We start from the raw sequence: 25,073 nt of genomic DNA on the forward strand, positions 1-25,073 counted from the left end.
GGTGCTTGTTGACGAAAATAAGAGAAAATCAGGGCAAGGTAATTGAATAACTATGAAGAATGCCACTGTGTGCATTGATGTCTCAATTCTCAGTCCAAAACCATAATAGAAGCTTTGCAATTAGTAACTATTCTGACTTTATTTTTGGTATATACCTCAATCTCAAACCAACACTGTTTTTCTTTTACTCTATGTTACAAAAAAGACATTCATCGATGAAAGCGCAATAAAGCACGCCGTACAGAGATCAACCTAAGTCAAGGCTTGTTCTTCAGCAGACCCTGGTATTCTAAAAACTACAGTTGAGTCCGTAGGCCAAAGATTTTTACTAGATCTCCCGCTGCAATCCATCCATCCATCCGCCTTCTGAGGGTGGGCAGCATACACCACTTCCATCTCACTCGCCGTACCTTCATCCAGGTTCTTCACCTAGAGTGATCCTCTTCAATGAAACTACGGGATTAATCTCAGGATGAGACTGGCTTGAGATTATTCTGCCAACATTACATTTCTCCATTTCGTCTCAATCTGCTCATACGCGGATGTCAACGTGTGGAATGAATCGCAATGCGAGAGCAATGCCTCGAATTTTATTCAGCTATTTCTTTTGCCTCGATAGTCTATCAAAGTGATGAATTTTGATCGGAACAGACGTTGTTCAGAGGAAACAGAGTAGTCGTTTCCTGTTTGAGGTGCATCTAAATATTCGCTCACATGGCAATGCGATAAAAGAAGTGAGCCATGCATTGTGGAATTGTCTGTAAAAGTTTAATTCCTGGTGTCGGGTGTCGGAGTTTAAGTTAATGGATTCAACTTTTTGTTTTGACGGAGGTTTCACAAGAGAATGAATGAAGAGAGAGGAACAACAGATCTTTACAATTGATAGCACTCAACTGAGAAAGACAACAAGGTTATAATTTACGAAAATGTCTGATATGCATCTTATTCCGATCCGTTAATGCTTCACCACTCACCAATGGAATATCAGGATTCGTTTTGATAGGTTGCGTTGGATTTATATAAAAGTATTTCGTCGGCTAAAATTTGAGGTTGGGTGAAAAAAAGAGGGCGCTTTCGTGATTAAGGGACTTTCTGGGCTTGTTTAAAAATGATTTAATCAATTTTTATGCGTCAAATCTGCAGTTTGACCGTATGCTTCACATGTCAAATAGCAACTAAGGCAAATACAGATTAAGTTCTTTATCTGAAACAACTTACAACAATCGGAAATTGATAGAAAACACAACATATCTTTTGCAAGTAAGATAACGTTGATCGGCAAGTGGACATCACGTTCAATCTTCCTGTTTTAGTGTGTTGGCATGCACACTTTTATCACGTATCAAGAGCGAACTCTATTCTTAGCCTGTTAATGTTGTAAAAATACTTGGTAACGGGATCATTTATTTTCTGGATAATGCGTTTCACTTTCCACGATTTACTATGAACATTGGCATAACTTTAGTGCATTCTAATCAGAAGTCCCATACTCAGGGTAATAAAGATCAACCGACACAAGCTGAATATCAATTTCTTTTTCTTATTTTCAGTTGCAGAGATATTTTAGCCCTAGTCAAATATTTTCCTTTCCCTCATTTTCATTAGTTGAAAGGTATTGGCCAAAGGCTATAAACTTTAATCTCCAATGGTTTTGGCACTTCTCCCTGACTAGCTAAAAGCGAAGGGAAACCTTCTTTATAAAGATAATAATATCTTGTGGTCCCAATGGATCTTTTAGAAATGCAAATAAGAGAAGAAACCGTTGATGTTCTTACCTTGGTTGGTTGGACAATTCATTAGTGGAAAAAGACGCCCTGAAAAGAAAAGCACAAAACGGGTTACATCACTTGTATTTTCGAGATAAATATTATCCCATATTTCTCGTGCCTTGTCGAACAAGGTTGGAAACAAGCCTTGAAATATTGAATAACGTTTTTAACACCTTCCATTGCACTTGTTCTGCTTGAGATGGTTTTCTTCTAATTAAAGATTACACGACATCCGATTAGAAAGCTTATTTGCTATTTCCTTATCAAAGAAGATAACGATTATAGGGAGGACTAAAGGGTCGAGCTATTCAGGTAAAGCAGTAGTCTCTCTTTCACTTAGAAAGGGATTTTTTTGGGTTTGGTTTTTCACGGGCTTTTCTAACCGCTGCAGGGAATGTAATCCCCAGTTCTATTAAAATGAAAGCTCATAATTCGTCTATTTATTACCTTTCAATCTTTATATGATATTTGATTTGCCAAACGAGCTAGTCCTTGAATGTAGGGTTGATCTGGAATGCTATCTAAAAATTTGTCCAAGTCTGACTTGAAAGATGCAACCGGATCAACAAGGCCTACGTATTCCCTACGAAAATTAGGGGGAAGCAAATTAAACAATGAAGGAGCCCGAGAAAGAAGAGATATGGACTTTATTGTTCAAACTAGCCTGGATTCTCGAGGGCTTGGATGAACATCTCATCATTCATGGAGATATTGTGGGAGAAACATCAGTGTTCTTCCAAAATTGTAACCACTACTGAAAAGAAACATCGATGTTTAGAAAGTACCTGAAAATCTTCAAATGAACAAGTATGAATGTAATCACATAAATTTTTGCGCTATGGCTTTTTATATATTATACATTAAGTGCGCAAAGAAAGGATACCCCAATTGAATCTAAAGATGTTTTGTGGATTGTTTAATGCGCAACATTTATTGGTAAATAATGAATGTCTTTTAGATTGCAGCGAAAAAATGGACGAACGTCATTCTAATTCAAAATCTAACTCTTGGCCTTGGGTTTTTCATATTGTTTCTTCTGATTGAATAAGAGAAATTTAGAAGTAACTTCATCAATCAAACACACATAAACCATCAATCTACTAATTTGACACCTTTGGTGGCAAGGATATACAACACGATTTTTCCCACTACTGACTGACTGCTCAGTGGAGTTTTAGGAGTCGGATAAAATTGGCTCTGGAGAAATATGAAATGTTATTTATTGTCCGGTCAAAACTTGTCTTCTACAGTTGTGTTGCTATGTCACGCTTTCCGAAAATCACATTGGCAAAATCTGCTTTTGTTGCCATATCACATAGTTTTGTACAAGAAATTCCTCTCTTATTATAACTTTCGCGAATAAAAGGGTTGAAAATACATCTCTTCTTCACTCTTTTTTTTAATTTCTTTGCATTATTGCTTTGCTGATATTTTTTTGCACTTTTCATTGTCTTTAGTGAAAAATTGGTATGCAGCTAATTTTGTTTTCTTTCTGGATTTTCGTTTGTATTCTTTGCAAGGTTTCTTACATTTTAAAGGCATTTTTGCTCTAAATAGTTACATAGCCAGACCAGTTCTTGTTATGATTGGCTTGGTTGGGACTAGAAGCATTCCCTCACGAGTTACAATTACTTGATAACTGGAAAGATGGAAGGCAAAAATTACAGTTTCGTAAAAATTGTCCTTCTTAAGAACAAAAATTTGAATCTAGGGGGTTGATTGTTTTGCTCAAAAATATTGATCCTAAATTCCATTACGGTATCGAATCCATAACGTTTGAATACCCTTTTCCCTTCTTCTCTGTGCATCAAAAGGAAATTCGTCTTGACAGAACACAAATGTCTGGCAATTTTCTTATTCAGTTTGTGAGTTTGACTTGGATCGGGATTCTGAAGAATATCCATCTTGTTTCAACCATGAATTTCAGAGGGGATTATGGTTTCCTCGATTGAGGCAATTTTCATAAAGTGAGCTCTTGGGACTCCAAATTTTCATGGATTGCATCTAATTCATTCGCTTCCCAAATTAGAATTAGTCACCCTTGGCAAATATCAATGTTTTGTCGATTTTGTGTCCTGGGATCAATTTGGCTAATATTCATACATTCGGGTTTTTGACGACAAGCCAAGGGCTTTAAACGTTTGATAACAAAGTCATGAGTAGAGCCTCGTAAAATAAGTGTTGTTTTTAAACGTGAAATACTGCAACAAAATTTACCTGAAAAGCAAATGATGACTTTTTGGGGGGGGTTGTTTTTTTGCGTGTTTTTCTAACCACTATAAAAAATATTTCCCGATATTGTTGAATTGAAAGTACATGACATTTGGTCTGCCAACGAATCTGAGGCTTGCCTTTAAATTGACTCAAAAGTTGCTACCAGATCAACAACATCTACGTGGTACAATAGCATCAGTATCAATAATGATTGTGTCCCAATGACTTGCAAAAATGTCGTAATAATCACAACTATCAAAAATATTCTGTGTATATTGCACTTTGCTCTCTAACTTTGGGAATGAGGTGTAGCTGAAGTAAAGCTGCAAAATGTATTATCAAGGGATTTTTCATCGAACGGATTTTCTTTTTCAATTTTAATTCGTTCCTTTTATTGAGGCATCGAAAACATAGCTCAAAATTAGTTCTCCCTTAAAGAAATGACCCCCAGAAAGTTTCGGTCCACCAACCCAACAACAAGTGTCGTCAAGTGGAACATTCTGTTAACAATCCTCCCCCACCAAAAGGCAGATCAGTCAGATAATTTCTCCCTCCATTCATTTTTGCACTTCCCCTGCGGCAGAAAAAATGGGCTAGAATGATTTCTATTTTTTCTCCTGGCTTCCTGAAGAAAAAATGAAGGGTCCTGACTTCCTGTGTCAGTCAGGGCTGTTATTACCCTTACGTGCCGAATGGCTTTATTAGGGCTCGCCCAGCCCCAAGGGCCAAGAAATCAGTTAATTTGAGGGACTTTCATCTATTCGTCCATCCCTTCCATCCGTTCAGGCGTCTCCATTTCTCCATCTTGCCTTGAATATTCATTAGTTAGATGGTTTGTGGGCGAATCCACTTAGCCATGAAGCCCCTTGTTCATGGGTGTTGAGAGTGAAAGAAATCATCCCCATTTTATGAGCCCGTTCACTTTAGAGAGACACTGACAAATTCTGGATGGCGTTTCGTTTCTCGAGCCTCTTTGTTCTCGGTCGCTTCTCGAGTAATTCGTGTACTGATGGAGGCTTTAATGATGTCGTTTACATTCTACATTTTGGCCCTGAGTCACGATTCCTCCATACTTGGTACGCAAGTGACGATTCTAATTGAAACAAAACTTTAAAAAACAGTGAAACCATTCCAATTGAGACCCTGGCAACTTGACGCATGTCCCTGTGTCTATTGGCGTCATTCTTGCTGAATGCTTGAAAGGCTTGAACCATTCAATGACCACTTTTCAGTTCAAGATACAATTTAAAACTTGATCATACAATCAGATTAGAAATTATTTGATGAACTGCTATGGTATTCAGTTTTTATTTTTAAGAATATTGGGTGAATTTCTATTTCTAATACTTAGACATCATTCAATTGGTCTTACATATTTTTTCGACATTTCTGGTGGAATGAGTTCTTGTTGATCTGTTGATCAAGGTTGCTTCATCATGCAAATTTGTGATCAAATGTCATTTGGTGATTGCAATTTTTTTTCTGTCTCAGATTTCTTGTGGAGGTCATAATCATTATTCTTAAGTTGCAAGAGGTGGGCATCATTGACGACAAAGTCAAATTTCGCACTCATCAACCAGTTGAAGAAGATACTCAAATCCAATGCAAAGTCACCTTGATCTGTCTTCACTGAATTGCAATTGTTCATTTGACCAATGGAAAACAATTCAATGTTTTTTGAGTAATTATGACAGATATAGAGAGGAATAATATTCACAAAACTTATCGCTGAATATCCATGAACTAACAATTCAATGCTGACGTATGACTGTATACTCATCGGAACAGAAAATCTGCTCGGCTCACACAACCTCTTTCTTTCCGGGAGGTCAATTAGCGCCTTTTCTTTTAAGAAGTCTATTTCCAGTAGAAGACTCGGTTTGTGACGCAAATTTTCCTAGAACCACCTGCGCTCATATGGCCCATCCTTCAAAATTTGACGCCCAATTTGCGTTTGGGATCTTGACGAGAATGCCAAGGATTAACGAGGGGGCATGTCCACATGGTTGGGCTTAGCAATGATATGCCAAAGATCTTGGGGAAGACTCCCATGAAATATTTCGACATGGGATTGAAGGAATAGATCATCTGTCGTTTTCTGCCCGGCTGGAAATTAAGCACCAATTCTAGCCAGTTGGAAAGTTTCTAAAGCTTCCGCCTTCTTGGTCATCATTTTCATATCATGGAAGACGTTGGTCGGCTTCCTCCGTTTTAAACGTCTCAGCCTTCAGGTATTAGTTCAAACAGGTGAAAAAAGACGAATTCGACTAGAACAGAAGAGTCTACAAATAAATGTGAAACAAATAATTGTTTGAATCAAACCAACTACACTATATCTTTTCAAAAGTTTCCCAAGTCCTACGAAGCTTAAATACACTTCAAAAGTGTGATCAAATTTAATTCGAAATAAATGCCATATAAATATGTGATTTCACCAACATTCTTTCCATTTTTCAGGCTCCTGCTAGACGTGACGCAACAAATAAGAAATCATTCATTGGAATCTTCCAAGGATACTTCCTCACTCTTTTGAATCAACATCACCATATTCCATCAAATGCTCACGATCCTAATTTCATTAGGCCAAAAGAGCCACCTCAAATCATCTGCGCCGTCAAACCCCGATTTCCTTGTAATAACGAATCTTTTCCTCCCCATATTTAGTACATTCTGAGCATTAGCGACTCCTTTGAGGCTTGGATTAATCTTGACGATCAGATGGCTGGCTCGTTCAGCATGCGGTTTTTTCAACGCTTTAGAGCACGGTTTCTGACACAAAGACGTCGAGCCATAAATTGGGTTGCTTCTTGCCTCACCATGTGCTTTGCCAATAAATTAGATCCACAGAGGTCGCATGCTTTGGTTGGAGCGGGAGCGGGTCCTCACGTTGATATAAACAATGAGTGTTTAAGTCTGTGGTATTCATGAGCGTTATCAATAGCCAATGTTGGAATGAGGTCAAAGGGTCGAGGAAACTTGAGCGAGAATGTGTAACAAGGTTTTGAGTCGAGGTAAAAACATCATTTTGATTTTATGCACTTGAGGGGTTGTTGGAAAATAAAGAGAGACAAGAAGAAAAGTGATTGATTTATTGCACAGGATGGTTGTTGATAGAGGAGAAGATGGCCATAAATCAGTTGTAAAATAGCGCAACTTACTGGGCATAAAGCGGTTTTTTGAAAGTTCATTTTAAAGACGCGTGTGGCCGTAAAAGATCAAGAATTATGCTATGTTCGAAGCTTTGATGAGTCGTAAAGGTATCGTGTAAACTGAACGCCAAGAGTTTTTTTGCGCAGAATAATTTATTGTTATTAATCCTCATTTGTGTTAATGAACAAGAACTTCTATGTACTAAGGTATAAATCATCAGTATTGATCAATTTTTCTAGAGCTTGCATGTCTTTAATTAACAATAAAAAAACTAATTCTTAGCAGCGTTGTGCAATAGTTTTCAGGAGTTCATTTAACTCTTTGTTTACTTGTCATGTCTTGCGGATTTCGATTCAAGAAGAAACTCCATCGGGAGAATTCAAAGAATTAGGATTGCCGAAGAAAATAAGAACGAGGTTAACACGAAACTCGTGACCTCAAAAAAAAAGGTGGAGAGTACTCAAATATCGATCAAAGCAAGAGTTCCTGGCAAATATGAGTGATCTCCCTTGACAAGGTCATAATCAAAGCCTTGATGTCCGGAAGTGATTCCGCGTGATTGTGCGATGTGTCTATTTTGAATATTGTCATATTACTGCCTTTAGAATCGATGTCAGATGGGGTATTGGCCATTTCGAGCACAACTTGGGGACACGAAGAAAGTTGGACGGGATTGATTGCAATCATTCGAGATCTCTCTCAATGGATTCGTAACCAAATGATGCTTCTGCTCAGTCTCCAATCTGAGTTTTATGATCCCTTTCGTTTGATTGACGAGCTCAAAAGTCGCAATAACTGAACAAGTCAAACCATTTTAGATGGAGGGATGGGACCTGGAATGGTGAGTCCTTGAGCAAGTTATTTGCAATGACGTTCATCGGACCAAGAAGGGTAGTTAGAATTTGGGAAAGAGAAATTAGTAATTAGCATATTTATTGGTAATTATTTGGTACAAGCTAAAAAGCGCTTCGAACGAACTCATCTCGTTTGAGAGCGAGTACGTTTATTGCACACCCCGCTTGCTTGGTGTCTTAGGTTCATCCCTGCTATTAAGAGATATCTTCAGGGTAAGATCTTTATGCCTTGTCTTGACTACTAGTTTCTCGTCATAATAGAACCTGAGACTCACGTTGGACACTCTTTTTCAAAGTCGGGTTTCTCTCGTGTTTATCATAGGCGTCCTACGCTACATGAATTATTGTTTACGTTCTGCACTTCAGAGGGCGCTTTGTGAGTTAGCCTCTACCAAATATAGGGCAAATCCCTCTTTATAAAATTATAATGCCTTTGATCTGTTTTTGGCTCATTTTATCAAAATCTTATGTATCATTAGGGATCCAGGTCAAATAATGTCAGGAAAAGAAAAAGTGTTCGTGGTAGGTTGCAGTAAGTTATTTAGCAATCTACCACACCTCCATCTCATTTCATTTGGGCTGCCTGATGTTTGAAATAAGGGCCCCTATTGAGATTGGGGTAAAGAGTGTATATTTATTTGTAGAATATGTAAACAAAGCTTACATTCCACACTAGATCAATCAGGCAACCCAAATCATGTGAACATGATGAGTTTAAAAAAATGGGGCAACTATTGCTATTATTTACCATCAAGCAAAGGTAAAATTTTGGAACACTATGTGAAAGAGACAGATCAAATCCATTTTGGATAAATGTGGAATAGTTCTGATTTATGTCTACAGGGACTGTCTAACAATAGCAATGAGAGTGCACCCTGACAAGCAAAGTGCCAACCACATTTTGGGTTGGGTTTGTTTTGTTCTTAGGATTTGCTCCATTATGAATCTTTGGTCCGGTAGTTTTAGGGTTAAATCAGTTGTAGAATGTTGTTTATTTGTCGACTCATAAACTCATGCAACTTTGGGGAAATGCATTTTTCTATTCTAGGTCATATCTCTTGAAGTCATTGATTTTGTGACAACATCATTTGGTTTCAACACTTCAATTGTAAAATAAACAAATTGGCGATGCATTTGAAAACAACATTTTGCCAAAATACATAAGCCTAATCCAAGACAATGTTTTAACACAAGAAAATCCATGGAAAGCCCTATTACAATTAGAAATTTTGAATGATAAAAAAATTCGTAGTTCCCAATGCTGAAAAATGCCTACGCAAAAAACTGTCTGAAGGCAATCACAAAACAGATGATAGCTATTTCTCTTTGCCTTCCCTGAGTAAGTGAAAAACTATGTAGAGTTTACGGCTTTTTGTAAGTAAGCACATGCCTCATAACTAATCTGGTTCAAATCCAGATTGTGCTTCCATATTTTTTGAAAAATATATTTAAAAAAAGCAATTCAATAGTTATTTAAGAGCCAGATTTTCATTTCGCATCTTGAGTGGGACATATGATTTTTGGTGATTGTGCCAATAATTTTATAGATTTTTTTCCAGGTGCAAGTGAACTTGAAGCTGGCATAGGGACTTTCCGTACATCTTCTCGAGTTCCAAACTGAAGGGAAGATCCATGCATGTTCTTTACATTTTGGTAAACACCCATTTCTGAATGCGTGCAGTGTTGACAATCTTTGTGCCAAAGTGTCCCTATGAAAACGTAACACAAAGGCGGCAGTTTCATCCTTTTCTTGTTTAATGGGCGCACAAGGTAATATTTCTCTCTCTCCACACCATTCCATCACAAACGACAGCTCTGCTCAGTGTTTCTTCTCCTTTAACATGCCTTCATTTCGCTCTTCTTCTTTCTTCAAACCCAGATGTTTTGGCACTTATTAGGCAATCCTTTGGCCTAATAGTCCATGTTTGCTCACCACCCCCGATTTAAGGATTTTTGTGGGTAAAAGGCCACCAAAACCAACTAAGGGTTGGCGATCACCTCGTTACTCTTCCACCCAAATTATGTGGGAGATGCGATTTACATAACAGTCGATGGGTTCTTCTCAAGTGCATCCGTGTCATTCGGGGACAACTCACACCCACGGGTAAACCAAACGATGAATAACCCCCCAAATATCATTTTTCTCTACTTCAAAGTCTTTTAAAAGGCATTTTTCACGTTTTCAATCTCAGGTTGCAAAATTGAAGCTCAGCGTAAACGCCAAAAGTTCTGGAGGCGAAATATGCAGATTTCTTTTCCCCCTTCCCTTTTTAAGTTATTGGCCGCAAAAACCACAATCTTTGAATTGACTGCGTGCTCTCAATAAATCACATTTCGGACAGTGCACAGGCGGACTTGAGAGTCCAAACATACAACTATGAAAGACTGATTTTGATTTTGGCGTCGAAGGAAATCGAATAATAATTCACTTTCATACGAAGACAAAACCGGCTTTTCAGTTTCAAAACAATTTTCCCTAGCGGAAGTCAAAAGTCTTAATGATGTTGGTGAAACTGTCGACTCTTTGGGAGGGCACAGTAATGATGCTATCTTGGCACAACAACAGCCACAACCATAAACCATCCATCCATCTTTCCATCCATCCTCTGAAAACCAAGGAATTCATGACTAAAGGTGTAAACTGCACTTACAAGGCAACGGTTTTGAATTTTAGCATCCAAGTGACGAAAGATTCAAACTTGACTTGAAGTGGGTGGTTTTGAACAGGAGCAATCTGGTTCAAAGATTTGAATAGAAAAATGAACGTGGTGAGTAATCAGAGCCAAGAATTTTGAGGGACTTTGTTGGATGGCTGATTCCAAAAGATTAGCAGTCTTTTGATTCTCTTCTAGGGGATGTGGGATTGTACAAGCAAATTTGGACGAACAAGGATTGGGTGTCAAATGTTTTTTGGGGGAACTTTGGAATCTTTCATGATAGTCAATTAGTTGGCCATGACTTAAAAATATGAGGGACTTTTTTGAATGCATGGATTTTTTGGGGGAGATATAAAGATCAATTTAAGAAATGTTTTTGACGTGCAGAAAGAATATGTGGGTGAAATGTTTATTAAAATATGATCAAGTTGATGATTGATTTTAACGAAATTACGAAATCACTTTCATGACTAATAACGGAATGTTGCCAACAAATTAAACTTTAGACTGTTGAACTGAAATTTAGCGTTATCTGTTGTAAATGAACAATAAAGTAAATGTTGACTCGAAAACTGGAAAACAAATCCTAAGGTATATCCTTTCTTAAGAAACGAAAACACTTCACTTCAATCTCGCATGCTCTAAAAATCAACCTTGGACCCAAACTACAGTAAATCGAAAAATCGCCCGATTTAGCCACATCAAGCCCGAGTTTTATTGGTTTACTATCAATCCACCTTTAATGTTAATCCCGAGGCATCCCCTGACTCTCAATGAACGCCTTCGCGAGCAAGTCCAGATTCCGATCTTGTATCACACGATTGACCTTGCGCCAAAGCACGAAGGTGTCTTTATAGTGGGTGAGATACGTATTCCTGGGTAACAAAAGACTCCACACCATCCCCCCAAAATGGCTCAACATCGATCTCGTGACAGTTCAAGAAAAGAGAGGAGAATGGGGAAACCTCGAAGACGAGAGTGTGACACGGAGTTTTCGGGTGAAAGTTTCCGACTCCCGAAAACTCCAACCAATTCATTGCCTCTTTCTGAGCCGAAGCATTCATAACACATTTCAACATCCTGTAGTAATGAGAACAAGCATACCATGCATATAAATTCAAAACCAACGACCGATGGTCGGTGGTCGATCTGGCGAGGGAACGAGAAAATGGATGGTTTTCAAAACATCCCCCCTTCATTGGAAAATGGGGGCCCAATTGATATTCAATCAATTCATGCCTTCTGGAGCTCAACCATTTGATGCTGGTATGTGGATGGTGGAATGAGCCTGGAGATAGGTTTAGGCACTCTTCTCGAGTTCTAATAAAGGGTAATATCTTGTTTGTTAATGAGAGGTACAAGGTAGTAAGCGTTAAGCTCTCATTAAGAAGGAACCTAACAACGGGAATGCAGAGACCTTGAGAAATGAAGAGGCGACACGAATTTTCCTTTCTAACTTGATGAAAAGAATATGGCAGAAAAATTGTCTACCCAAAATTTGCTAAAACATAATTCAATTGGGTCACATTGTAACATTTTTCATTGTGTAATCCTTTAGATGTTGGTGATGGCATCAAATCAAATTTCAAACACAAGGTTGCCAGAAAAATGGAAAGTAGAAACACCAGCTGAATTATTGTACCAGAAAATGTTGAGTTTGAGCTAAAGCAACCCTAGTTTGACAGAAGAAAATTAAGGTTTACTTTTGGAGACTGGCTAAAGTGTTTCCGACATTACACCAACAATGTCTTATGCCATTGAATATGTAAATTGGCAGCCCTAGTTGCAATCTCCCGTGATTATTTACTTGGTCCCCATAAGTATTAGATGCAGCAATGCATTCATCCATAATCTATACTCATTACATACATAAGATTTTCCTAGAAGAAGGAAAACAGTTTTCTATTTGTTGCTATTCGGAAAAAAATCAGAACTAGCGAAATATATGCTGATTGCTGTTGTAATTTCAGATCAATTCTTTTCATTCTACATCATACCAAAAGAACAAACGTGGATGCAATAGAAGTCTGTCAGATTTGTAAGCAACACTTCAGGTTTTCAATCTTTATTGGCTATAAACAAGTTCCTTCTGCACATGACTTTTTCGCTATATCTGATAATGAGATATGTTCCATTTCAAACCCGAATTTCTGCTCGAGCTTTGACTGACTGTTTCTATGAAAGTAACTGTGGATGATTATTACGGCTTTTATTTGACTGAGGCAACTAGAGCGATGTCACTTGTCTTACAGTACAGTACTCTACAGAATAACAAAAAGGCATGCTATGTAGGGACAATTCATATCAAGGGCCAAAGCAAGCTGAGAAGTGACAGAGCAACGTTTTACTTTCCCATCAATCAGCTGCATTCTCCCTTGCCATAGAACTTCAGGGATGTGAACACATTTCTGTGTTTTTTGGCTCAAGAAACGCTCCAAGATGGGAGGTGAAATTCCAGGCCATAAACATTGTTCTTGTTTATCTTTGCATGTGTCTTCTTGGTCTTCCCAATCACGGATTCTTGTGACACCTCTCCTCTCAATTGTAAAACCATGAGCCATTCTCGTCACGTAGTACGTTGTGTGCTGGATATAAAAACTTGCCCTCTAGGTGGAACGATGTCCGGCATATGTCGTTGAAATCACTGGATTTGTTTCTCACCACATGCGACCCATTGGAGAGGAGAAACTATATATGTGTGTAGAAATGTGGCCGTAACCATAATTAAGAGCATTATACCTTAGCTCAAATAAAAGCGTTTCCAGAAACTTGAGAGATGTGTATACGAGTTTGCACTCTACATACACCCTAGGAGTCTTGCCCAATTGGCCAATGTCCGAATATTTTTGTGCTTTGTCAGTCGATTTTCCATTGGCCGGTTCATTCATTCGGGTCCTGCTTCTGGACACTTTGTTACTCAATCGTGACGAGTTTCATCATAATCATCATCATCATGGATTATTGTTTGATTCTGTCACTCTTTCTTTCGTTTGTCCATCAGGAACTCGCCGGGAGATGAAGATAATGGAACTTCCTACTGACACCTGCTTGATTCTTTATAGGCACTTTTGATCACAGCCGAAGCTTTTAAAAAGTCAAGGAAGCCCCCATAGCCACCAGGAGACTTTCCCTCATATATCTATCAATCAGGATGTCAGGCAGCGATTGCTAACGTACAAATCCGAGCTCTAGTTACTTTGGTCTTGCAACAGTTGTTTTTTGGCTGGGAGATCATTATGAATCGTCAATCGTTTAAATAACCATATTTTGGCTCAAACTAAAGGATTCGTTTGTAGCTGTTGTGGGAAAAATAAAACGTCTTTTCTCCTCTACTCTGTTGGAGAGGCCTTTTAGCCATATCTCGTTGGATGAGAAAATCTAGTGCTAAAGAATGGAGAAAGGTGTTGTCTCTGACAGTGCTGAGAATATTTTAGGTCTAAGGTGATGGCACATATTTCCCAAAATTCTTGCTTTTCGATGACAAATATTTGTCCAATGCTCTTTTCAAGTCAGCCAAATCTTGCATGTAATTGAATTCAATTGTGTGGATCACGTAGGTATTGCACAAATCTCTCGAGGCTTGTTGAATGCGTCAAAATCAAACGGGGTCTTGTCCAATTCAAATGCGAGTAAAGCAGTTGGTCGTGCAAGGTTTGGATTGGACTTTTTATTCTCGCGGACAAAAAAAATCGCCTTACCTTCGAGTCAGTTTACTCAACGTTCGAATTGGTCGACTTTCCAGAAAGGAGGTCTTACGAGAGAGCCTCGGACGTTTTTCGGGTCGAGCCGAGGATGCCAATCCCGGGATTTCTCCCGATTCCTGGTCCAAATGCCCATTGGAACCACGAAGCAAGGTCTCTCGGGCTCGAACGAGAAACGAAGGTTTTCGCGAGATCCCTTTGGACCCTTTCTTGAACATCATGTCAGGATGCTCGGATGTCAAACACGATTCCGGCTCTGACAAGTCTGTGACACTTTTGGAATGCATCGTTTGACCCACAAACACTCACGAAAACACATGAAACGGTAACTTATAACTACTATCTAACCCAACACTACTGCTGACTGGGGCTCTTCCGTTCACAACTTCTAAAAAAGGGGAGCGAGAACTCCTCCTTGAACGACTCCTCCTCTCTCCGTTCACCGGTTAACTGAATCCGAGCGACTCTCACACTGCATGAGAATTGGGAATCCTCTTTCTTTTCTTTGGATTCTTGTCGTTCTCGGAATTTTCGCGGGCGCGCTCAACCTCGTTGGTACACGAGGTCTCGAAAGAATCCTTTATTTTTCTTGCTTGTTCCCATCAAATGCATCTGTCCCCGAACAAAAAAAGAACCAGCCAAGAATAACGCGATTCTATGGCGAATATTCCATCTTTTTTTGATCTGATCCAGATAGGGTTTGAAGGTGTAATTTTTCCCTTTCTCAATGGCTTCCGAAACAAAAAAGAATGTCACCCAGGAAGACTTAACAGTCAGGGGCCACTTTTTAGCAAAGTGGTCTACATCATATATGTGCACACTTTTTAAGAAACAAATAATTATTTACGTCATTTCTCGTCTCTCCCCATGCATTAATCAGCACTACATTTATATGAGTCAAACGATACCACAGTTCAAAAGTTTTTTTTATTTATTTATTAGAAGAGGGAATGCCATGATACCAACAAAGGGGGAGCAAACCCTCTACTATTATTCTCTGGAATCTAATTGAAGGCACTCATTTTAGCTTGAAAAAATGCCCAATAGACAAAAGAAACTTAAGCTTTGTATTATCAACCTTCAGCAAGGTATTTTTTGTCTTGATATCTGATTTGAGTGGTTTGGTTAGATTGCTAAATCTAGATTTTAAAACCCGGTGCTCCATCAATTTCAATTACCAAGAATGTAACCATTCAGTATCATGATATCCGAACACACACGAAAAAGAGAGCATTCTTTGACGAGTTTTGTTGTACTTCACTGAATTCAAATACTCGTTTATTTACTAAACGGAGCAGATCCTCTTTATAACCGCCGCCATTATACAAAGAAATACCAGAAGTTTGAAGACGAGGCCTTGCATTAATTGAAGAGTGGGCTCAAGTATGGCTGATTGTAAGAGCGAGTTCTCCGTTCAGAGAGCTCATCCACTTAAGACAATCGCTATCCAATCCAGGTTGTTGTGAGAACTTTTTACATTCTACCAGCTCTCCATCCACCACATCAGCAACGAGGAGTCACTTGCCGTCCATGAGATGGAATTAAGAGCGATTTTCCCAGACTTGATTCTAATGATGTGCACATGAAGAGTATCAAAGGCGAGTTGTCGGAAAATGAAAATCGCTTTTCCAAGACAATTGGTAAGGAATTATAGTTGTATATTCTCGTCTCAGTTATACATTCCCATCAAGACCATTTTGAATAATGGTTTGTAACACTTGCTTTGAGGGACAAAGGTGGGTCAACTAATTAGGAAGATAAAGATTGAAATTACTTGTTGAGAAGGTGGCCGGTCAAACATGACAATGATCGGTTCTATTTATGTCTATGCTTTGTTTTAGAAGGTTAAGGCCAATGGCGGAAGTGTGGTCAACGCGTGGTTAAATCTAAGCCTTGTTATAAAATACATATCACAGTCATGATGGATTCATCTTTATGGTATTTTTTTAACATAAAACACTATTCAATAGGATAATGCAAGGGATAACAAAGCGAAAAATAACACTGGACAAATTTGGTCCAACAAACTCGAGTTTTTAAAGATACGATATATCCTTTTTTCTATCTGACAATGTGCGTATTGTGCGTTTGAAAGGTCTGAATTAGGGCAACGGTCGTAAATGGAATCCCTAGATAAGTAGTTAGTAACTGAATGTAGAGGTTGCATTAGAGAAGTATTTGCCTTCCTGCTCCAAGATCCACACCAAGAGTGGCCTTTACCGTTCCATTTATCCAGTATATTCATTACGACGAGGCCTCAATCTGGCCAATTTTACGTATACCAATTGAAATCTGTCTTAGTGAAAACTGACAAAGTTGGAGGTCCCACCTTTGCTTTGTGGACTCAGGCGCAAGTTTAGATTCTAAGTCTGGTTCATAGAAACCATGTCTTACTGACAGTTTTCCAGGTTTCCTCTAATGCAAACTCTTTAATTAAGAAGCAAAAAGTTGCGGAAACTTCCAGTCAATCATTCGACCGCAGCCTATGAGGTGAAATACTCGCTTAAGATTTGTTCCATCTAGGGGAAACAGTACATCTGTGACCAGATCAAGGTATGGGGATTGGGAAAGATAACGATCGGTCAATGGGTGTTAATAGGGAACAGGGTTATGTGTTCGTTTTTGTATTCATTTCGAGGGAAGGACGGGCTAATTTTGGTTCATCTCAACATCAATGAGTTTTTGTTATGCCAACCAACACCATCTGGGATTGAAAGGAAGGCATATGAAGAACACGATTTGAACATCATCAACTTGAATAAAGGTGTGTTATGGTGTATGTTTGTGTATTGCTTTGAACCTTGCTTGATCGAGGGGCTGTCCGGATTGATGGAATGGCTGTTCGCCCGAGGAAAGTTAAAGGTCCTTTCTTCGGCCTTCGTGAAGAAGGTTGACTTTTAGCCCGCCGTTCCCTCTGGCTTTCATCATCTGCTGACAACACTGCTCACAACCGAACTTCCCGTTTCCGAGCGATGGTCGGAGTGATCCATCCAGATGATGATAATGGTCATGTTGTCGCAGCTGTTTTTGCCGTAGCGTTCCACAGTTTTGGCACAACATAGATCCAAGATCTCCTCGCACAACGTCGACAGAACCACTTTATCACGGGATGTCTGGCCGGCGCACTGGAAAAAACAACAGGAAAAACATCATGGCCACTTAGGTAAATGTACTACATAAGTGCACATACAGGGTTTCCTCTAATTAGTGTCGCATACTTAGAGGGCGGATTTTTTTTGAAAATCTTGCACATGGAAAAAATGTTTTACGTTGTATTAGCAAGGAAGACGTGAAAAGTCAATAAACTAGGTTGACAAAATCCAGAATATCCATTAATGGAAGATAAATATAATGTCAAAATGTCAGTGTTGCGGGTACACAGTGTTCAAAAAGCCCTATCAAGTTTCCAGAGAAATTCACAAACACAAATTGGCATTTTTCTACCTCAAAAAGTCATAGGGAACAATTTTAACTTCATTGCTTTATGGAATTCTAGTCCACATAAAAAACTTACATGCCTAAAAACATAAAAACTAAGATTTTCAAAAACCTACCCTATGCAAGTGGGGAGCACATTTTAGTGAGCTCTTGAATATAAATTATGATATCATCTATTTCACCGCTACTTGGTTATATCGGATTTAGTAGTCAAAATTTCATCGTTTTTAGTTCAAATTAACCTAAAACCATGTACAACCATATCTAAACCCTCAAAAAAGCAGATTTAAAAAAAAATATTTTAAAAGCATCCAAGGTACATTTAGTTGAGCGGTCACTGAAAATTTCACAAATATCAAACTATTTATTGCGAGATATTTCTCATTGGATCATAGGTTTTTTACAATGTTTACAGTATATACATCTATTTCGTCCCATTCTGGGTTCTGGGGCCGCCATTCGAGGCGATGATCCACTAGAAGGGGGGGGGGGGGACCTGGGATCGAACCCATGAACCCGAGTTTAACTCGGTCGCGCGTTAACCAACTGCGCTAAGAAACCATCTCCTCATCATATCAATGAAGCCTTAAAGAAGCTATTTTAATCAGTTTCAACAAAGTCTTCAAGAAACGAAAAAATCTATAACAATGTTTGTTGTATGTATTGTTTTCAGAATTCAAGTGAATGCATAACTAAGTACACACATGATGATTGTAAAACACATTTTCAAAGATTACACTTTCAGTGTGTTTTAAATGACATTATATATGCCTTTTAGCTATTGTGAGACTATGCAAGAAAAGGAAAAATAATCTTTCATTTTTGCGATAGTGAAAATTGATATTAATTCTTTGGGAAATTGAATTAACATATAACCGGGGCATTTTGGGGCTAAAAACGATGAGACCACTAAATCCGATGTAACCAAGTAGCAGTGAAATAGATGATATCATAATTTATATTCAAGAGCTCACTAAAATGTGCTCCCCACTTGCATAGGGTAGGTTTTTGAAAATTTTAGTTTTTATAATGTTTTTAGGTATGTAAGTTTTTTATGTGTACTAGAATTCCATAAAGCAATAAAATCAAAATTGTTCCCCATGATTTTCTGAGGGAGAAAAATGCCAAGATGTGCCTGGGAATTTCCATCAAAACTTTAAAGGGTATTTTTACCAGTGTGGGTAGCTATGTTTGATATGAAATAAAAGTGCGTTCATTTGATTTGTCCAATAGTTCTAATGTCGCAGGGGAATAATGAATGAAGATATGGCCAATTATATTCAAACTTCGGAGCAAGTAGGAGAGTCAAAAGTTTAATGCATTTGTGGCGAGCGTATGAGCAAACTGCATTCAACTTTTTTGTTGCAAATGTCTTTACTTTTTATCGCTATTTTCATCACATAAAAACGACACTTTATGTCTCAAAAAATCACTCTCAAATCCGTGCTTCACCCATACCAAACAAGAACCCAATCTACACACCATTCATTTGGTTCTAATACCGTTTGAATTGTTGTAGTCTGAGAACATATTGATGAATTTGTTAAAAAACTACAACCCTTATACAGTGAATGTCGATCTCAATGCAATCAAAAAACAACCTTTTTATGACCAATTTGAGGGCTAACACTCATTGTTACCCACCAGGATTTTGTGATAACAGCTCAACTTCTGTTCGGTATTCTAGCCGTCCAAAAATATAATTGACACACAATTTAGAAATATGGTCGTTGTAAAAAAAAATAGTTCCACTTACACTTATGCAAGACCACCCTGTACCGTAATCTTTGGGCTCGACACATGTATCTCAATGAGACACGACAGTCTCTAGATGTATTAAGTTGGAGCAGGTATCCTCTAGACACATCTGTCAAAGTTGGAGTCCCTATTAGTGTTGGGGCGAATCCGGACTCGAGTCCGAGTGCATTCGAGTCTTTTACTCGATTTGGGAGAAATTGGCCGGACTCGAGTCGTTTAGACAGGACTTGAGTCTTGACTCGTCAAAAATAAAAATATTCATTTTTTCCTAGAATTTCTCAAGACGAGCCATTTTGTATAAAACTGACTGCAGTTAGACTTTTACCGGACTCGCCCCAGCACTAATCCCTATTGACCACAGCCCCATCTAGGACATTTATTAGGTAACATTTAAAAACGCAACACATTTTTTGACACATCATGTGGACGCCAATGTGACATACTCGCGAAATAAGAAACGAGTATTTTACCTTCGTTTTGAAAGCTAACCCGACCTTGAATTCTGCTTCTTCGTGCAGCGTAGAGAAGGCCATCATACTTACCATGGCTGAGAGCTTGGTTTTGACGAAGGAGATCATCTCTTGGTTGGTCATGGCGTCCCAGACACCATCCGACCCAACCACAATGAAGTCCCAATTGGACGTTATTTTGAAGGACAAAATTTGGGGCACAGCGGAGATCACTTGTTTCCATGCTGGCTTCTCAATTTCGGACTTGAGCAAGAAATCGCCAAAGCATCGAGTCGGAATAAGAACTCCACTCACTCTGAAACCAGATGAGAAAAAAACATGAACAAAAATTGTCGACACTACGAAAGTTGAAGTCAGTTTGTTGAAACTCCTCTGAGTTTAAGGATTTGCCACAGGTTTCATTGAGAAGGCTAAAAATGTATAATCGAGGTTCAGAGTATCCAGTCAAAATTATGGCGTTGAGATTTTACGGATTTTACAAAGAGTATAGACCAGACGGTCTTTTCTTTCGTTCTAATACGTTTTCGATAAGAGTACATCGTTAATATGGCCACAAAACACGGCATGACTTGTTCGAATGACATATGACATGCCTTAATAACAAGAATGACGATTATACCTGTTTTCACACACATAGCACACAACCAGAATCAAGGTTTGTGTGAAACCAAGACAAAAATGCTTAACATTAAATTGAAAGGAATGGTTTTGCCCTCTAAAAACAATCAAAAGCTGAACACAACAAAGAAAAAATAACTTATGTTCTCAGTTTGAAAGATGTTGAACAAAAGTAACGAGCCCGGTAAGCTTTAACGAGAGGGTTAAGATCGTAAGCTAAGATTCATAGCCCAAGTTTGATCCCAAGGATGATTTCTTCAAAAGGAAATTTCCCGTATTTTTACCCAAAACAGTCTATCCAAACAAACAACACAATTGGTTAATCAGATAAAAACATAAGATATTCAGGTATCTTGATACCTTCAATAATTTTATCATTCCTTTATTCCAACAACCCAACAACGAAGGAATCGATTTCGATTGAGAATAAGTTGATCTTATTATTGCAAAAAAGATCAGAAAATTTAATGCCCAAGCTGTCTAAGGAGTTAAAAAAGAGTTCGGAGCATGTTCATAAGATTTTTTCTTCTGATTTTTGTCTTCAACTGTTTTTTTGCAAAACCATATTCCTAATCATATATCCTAAAAAAACAAGTGTTAGTGGAAACAAGAAAAGCCGAAGGTCTTTCAAAAAAAAAACTGTTTTATGTCCCAAATATAAACTACAAATCTGCTCTCCACTACTCATCACAAACATTTATTGAAGGCAAGCTCACAAGAATGAAACGCACTCTGACGGTGAGAGTGGGAACTATTTTTTCTTGCGCATTCTCAGAGGACTTACCGGTTATCCTTGATGGTTCCTCCCATGGCGTAAACACGTTCCCTTTCTTTGGCATTACTAGTGTTGTGATCACAGGTGAGTGGTTTAACCAGTCCTCGGACGCAAGCCGTGGCCCTCGAGTCCCCCAAATTGGCACAAAACAATTCGCCGTGCTTGATCAACAACACCGTGGCCGTGGATCCAGTAAGCTCGGTGGCTGTCCCGTAAGTGCGAAGATCCTGGTCTACCTGGAAATGCAAGAATTCCATCGGTGTAATCATTGCTAGGTTCATGGGGACACAATCAGGGTTGGCAAATGGGTTAAACCCAGGGCGGGTTTTGGGGAGCTTTTTGCTTGGTGGGTCTAATTGGATTTTTTGAATGGACAGGTTTTATTTTTTTATATTAAAATGTCGAAGCTAGACCTTTTTATTTCTTTTCTTTTTATTTTTTTTGAGCCAAAGACAACCAAACTTTTATCAAAAAAACTACGCTATTACCATACTTTTTAGAAAAAGTAACGCCATACCAATGCACTCCACGGTTATTGCCAAGAGAACGTCCTTCAAGTAAATACCATCAAGACGAAGGCCATGGTTTTCCACAAAGGTCGTCTGCCTCCCACCTATTTCCATATCCACAATAGTCCGATTGAAATCGTCAATCATTTTAATTACTTCGGTTTCACCTTCTCCACAACTCGCATGTTCGTCGCGGGTGAAAGGACTTCGGATCGGAGAGAGAGAAGGATGCGTATTCACCAATATTCAATTCAAGAGTCTTTTTTATTTTCTGTCTCAGGGTCGTATGTAGACATTTCACAAGTTCTTGTGGATGTCCCTCATTCACACTTCAACGCGAATAAAACATTTACATTTTCACCAACATATCATCCCACCAACCATCTCAAATCATCACTAGCCAAAGCCAGGGCCAGGATCGGATACATGTGCAATATACTACCCATCAAGAATCTTCCCCTCCCAATAGCCCTTCAACTGTTCAGGACCTACATCAACCCAATTTTCCTCTACGACCTTTAACCTTTGGCTTCCTAACTCTGTCGAATCCGCCCTCAAATCCGCCAATGCCACCTTCACTGAGTTCCTTAAATGATATCTGTGCGTGCCCCAATATGCCAACAATGCATGGACGCATTTTCTATGCGAAACTAAGCCCCTCATCATCAGGCTGGCAAGGTTAGTGTCCAAAAATGTTGGGAACCTGACCTTTCCGGAGGTGATGTCCGGACCCAAATTGTCCTTCCCGGTCAAGGACTTGTTAACACCCTATTGTCCTTGGCCCGACACGCACCTTTGTCAGGCTCCCGGCCCAATGCCATCAACGACGGGAGCTGACAAAAGACCTCTTCAATCTGACCCATACTCTTCTCTGCAATAACCAAGAATTTGATCACTTACCTTTACCTAACTGTGTCTGTACTGTCTGGTCTGACCCTCTTCACTTTTTTCATGTGCACTGAAACAATGCATGTCAAATTCATTGTGATATCACTCCTCTAGTCAACTATTTTATTGCTTTTACAATTTTTGACATGTTTCTTCTATACATTTTACAGTCTGTATAATGTTTATACACCATCTTTCCTTTATATTTTTACGCCATGACATGACTAAGAGTCGCAATAAAGATATTATTGATACAGGTCTTTGGGAGGGGGAATGCGACGAACTTGTCTCATTTCAGCATATAAGAGGCAAAATGTTCAACAGAAGAAGAAAAACGTTTTTGCTAGTTGCCCCGTTGATTTGGGAATAGTGCATTAGTCAAAGAACTGCAGCAAATAAGCCACTGCATTTGACAAGCAATTTAAAAAAAAAAAACTTGCAGGAAGCCCCAAATTTACCTTAAGAACATTAAGGAATGAACACCACAAAGGAATACTTTAAGTTTCCTACCATTTTTTCCATGACATTGCTCTTCCTGTTTTAATTTTAATCATATTACAGCCAAAGAAAGAGGAAGGTCATCGGAAAAGAAGCAAAAAATTGAGAAGGATTTGCTATTAACCCGCCAGTAAAAAACTGGGTGGGTTTGGGGTTTATTATCAAACAGGCGGGTTTTAGCCAACCCTAGACGCAATCACATTTTTTGGTTTGAACCATAGTGGGCCTTTTTTTTGAGCGTTGAGGCGGGAAATTTGAAAGGGTACAATCTGAAGATATCAGACGAAAAGGCAACATGGATGGTACCAGCTTACCACCATCACATTCACTTAAATTTGATAAAAGTTACTCAACAAAAAACAGATTTTGAAATACAGATAGTTTGATGGGTTAAACGTCCAACTGTGCGATCTTTTTTATTCCATAAATGGCTGCGGAATTCAGATGAACCTTGAGCACTGTCACCCACGCAATCTTTGCACCAATACTTCCATGTTTGGGGGGGGAACACATGCTTTTTGCACAACAATTTGCTTAACACCAACGAGGACAAAACCTATCTCCTGTTTTATGACTAGTTCTTGAAGCAAACTTGATTAATATTTTTATTTGATACAACCACCACTTATGTAAGTATCTCTTAAAATTGTGGAACGGTACTCCCCGATCTACTTGCGTACCAGTCATGTTTAACAAAAGCACTCTTGCTCATTATCAAAAGTGATCGCTCTTTCTGTTGGCCTACGTAGTGCCCTTTAAGTTGCTTATCTTAAGCCGTAACCCTTGGCTTTGACGAAGTAGAGAGCCCATAAACGGAGTGAGGTATTATTACCCTTATAAAGACGACGGAAAATTATGCTTATTGGCATCCCAGATACTCTAAGCCAAATGAATAACGTTGTTTTGAGAACAATGGGCAATTTTTGATTTAAAAAGACCTTTAAGAAATGATGTGAAGATTTCTCTTCTTTAGAAATAGCCTCATTCAAGATGCTGGAAAGGTAAATTTAGGGCCCGGAATCAAAACGAATCCCGAAACAACGATTCGTATGGCATTTAACCCGAAGATGCCGTAGGTGAACGTTGAACCGATCTAGGCTAATAATCAATTAGCGACGTTAGATTTCTTGATAATGATTATGTACACGTTACTTTTAATTCGCACTTGGGCCGTTGGAACGATAGCTTTTAGGTATATTCACTCCTAGTTTTGCTCATTGGAAAAAAACGTTTAAATAATGGGCAATTTTTTCACCCTGTACAATACTTTTGTTATTCAAACTCTGTTTTTTATTGTAAGAATGATTGAAAATGACTTCTCGCAATCTTGTTCCCATACATTTTCACTTTAGTGCTATTTTGGGGGTGAGTTATGCCAAATGTAAGTCTTTTCAAATATTAGATACATTCTAGATAATATCATTCTATATAATGATAATGATGTTCCCTTTTTTCTCGCAGAATTTCTTACCGCTACTAGGAATGAAATCTTCAGCAATTGCAGATGAAAACTTAATAATCTTCATTAATTTTATTTGAAAGTAATATCAGATCGACCACCAAATAAGAGTTGGCGGATCTGGCTAGCCCTTGAATATAAGTTTGATTAGGAATTGTCGTCAAAAAGTTGCCAAGTCTGACATAAAAGATACTACTACAATAGTACATCAACGCCTACGTATTCCCTGCAAATATTTGAGGGCAGTAAATTAAACAATGTAGAAGCCCGAGAAAGAAAGGAGCAGGACTTCATTGTTTTAAGTAGCTGGGTTTC

The 25,073-nt window shown here is 38.6% G+C and overlaps 1 protein-coding gene across 4 annotated transcripts in view; it reads right to left on the bottom strand.

The window, feature by feature from the left end:
- Positions 1-15,986: 15,986 nt before the first annotated feature.
- LOC131882152 (probable protein phosphatase 2C T23F11.1) overlaps positions 15,987-25,073 on the bottom strand; it is a 33,277-nt gene continuing 24,190 nt past the window's right edge. For all 4 annotated transcript variants that reach the window (XM_059229214.1, XM_059229213.1, XM_059229215.1 and 1 more), the window contains exons 4-6: positions 21,414-21,640; positions 20,084-20,306; positions 15,987-17,470 (exon numbers count right to left, since the gene is read on the bottom strand). In XM_059229214.1, the coding sequence (XP_059085197.1) occupies positions 17,270-17,470; positions 20,084-20,306; positions 21,414-21,640 (651 nt within the window). In that variant the 3' untranslated portion in view covers positions 15,987-17,269. The remainder of the gene's footprint in view (positions 17,471-20,083; positions 20,307-21,413; positions 21,641-25,073) is intronic.

Source organism: Tigriopus californicus, chromosome 6 (assembly GCF_007210705.1).
Source record: "Tigriopus californicus strain San Diego chromosome 6, Tcal_SD_v2.1, whole genome shotgun sequence".
NCBI classification, from domain to species: domain Eukaryota; kingdom Metazoa; phylum Arthropoda; class Copepoda; order Harpacticoida; family Harpacticidae; genus Tigriopus; species Tigriopus californicus.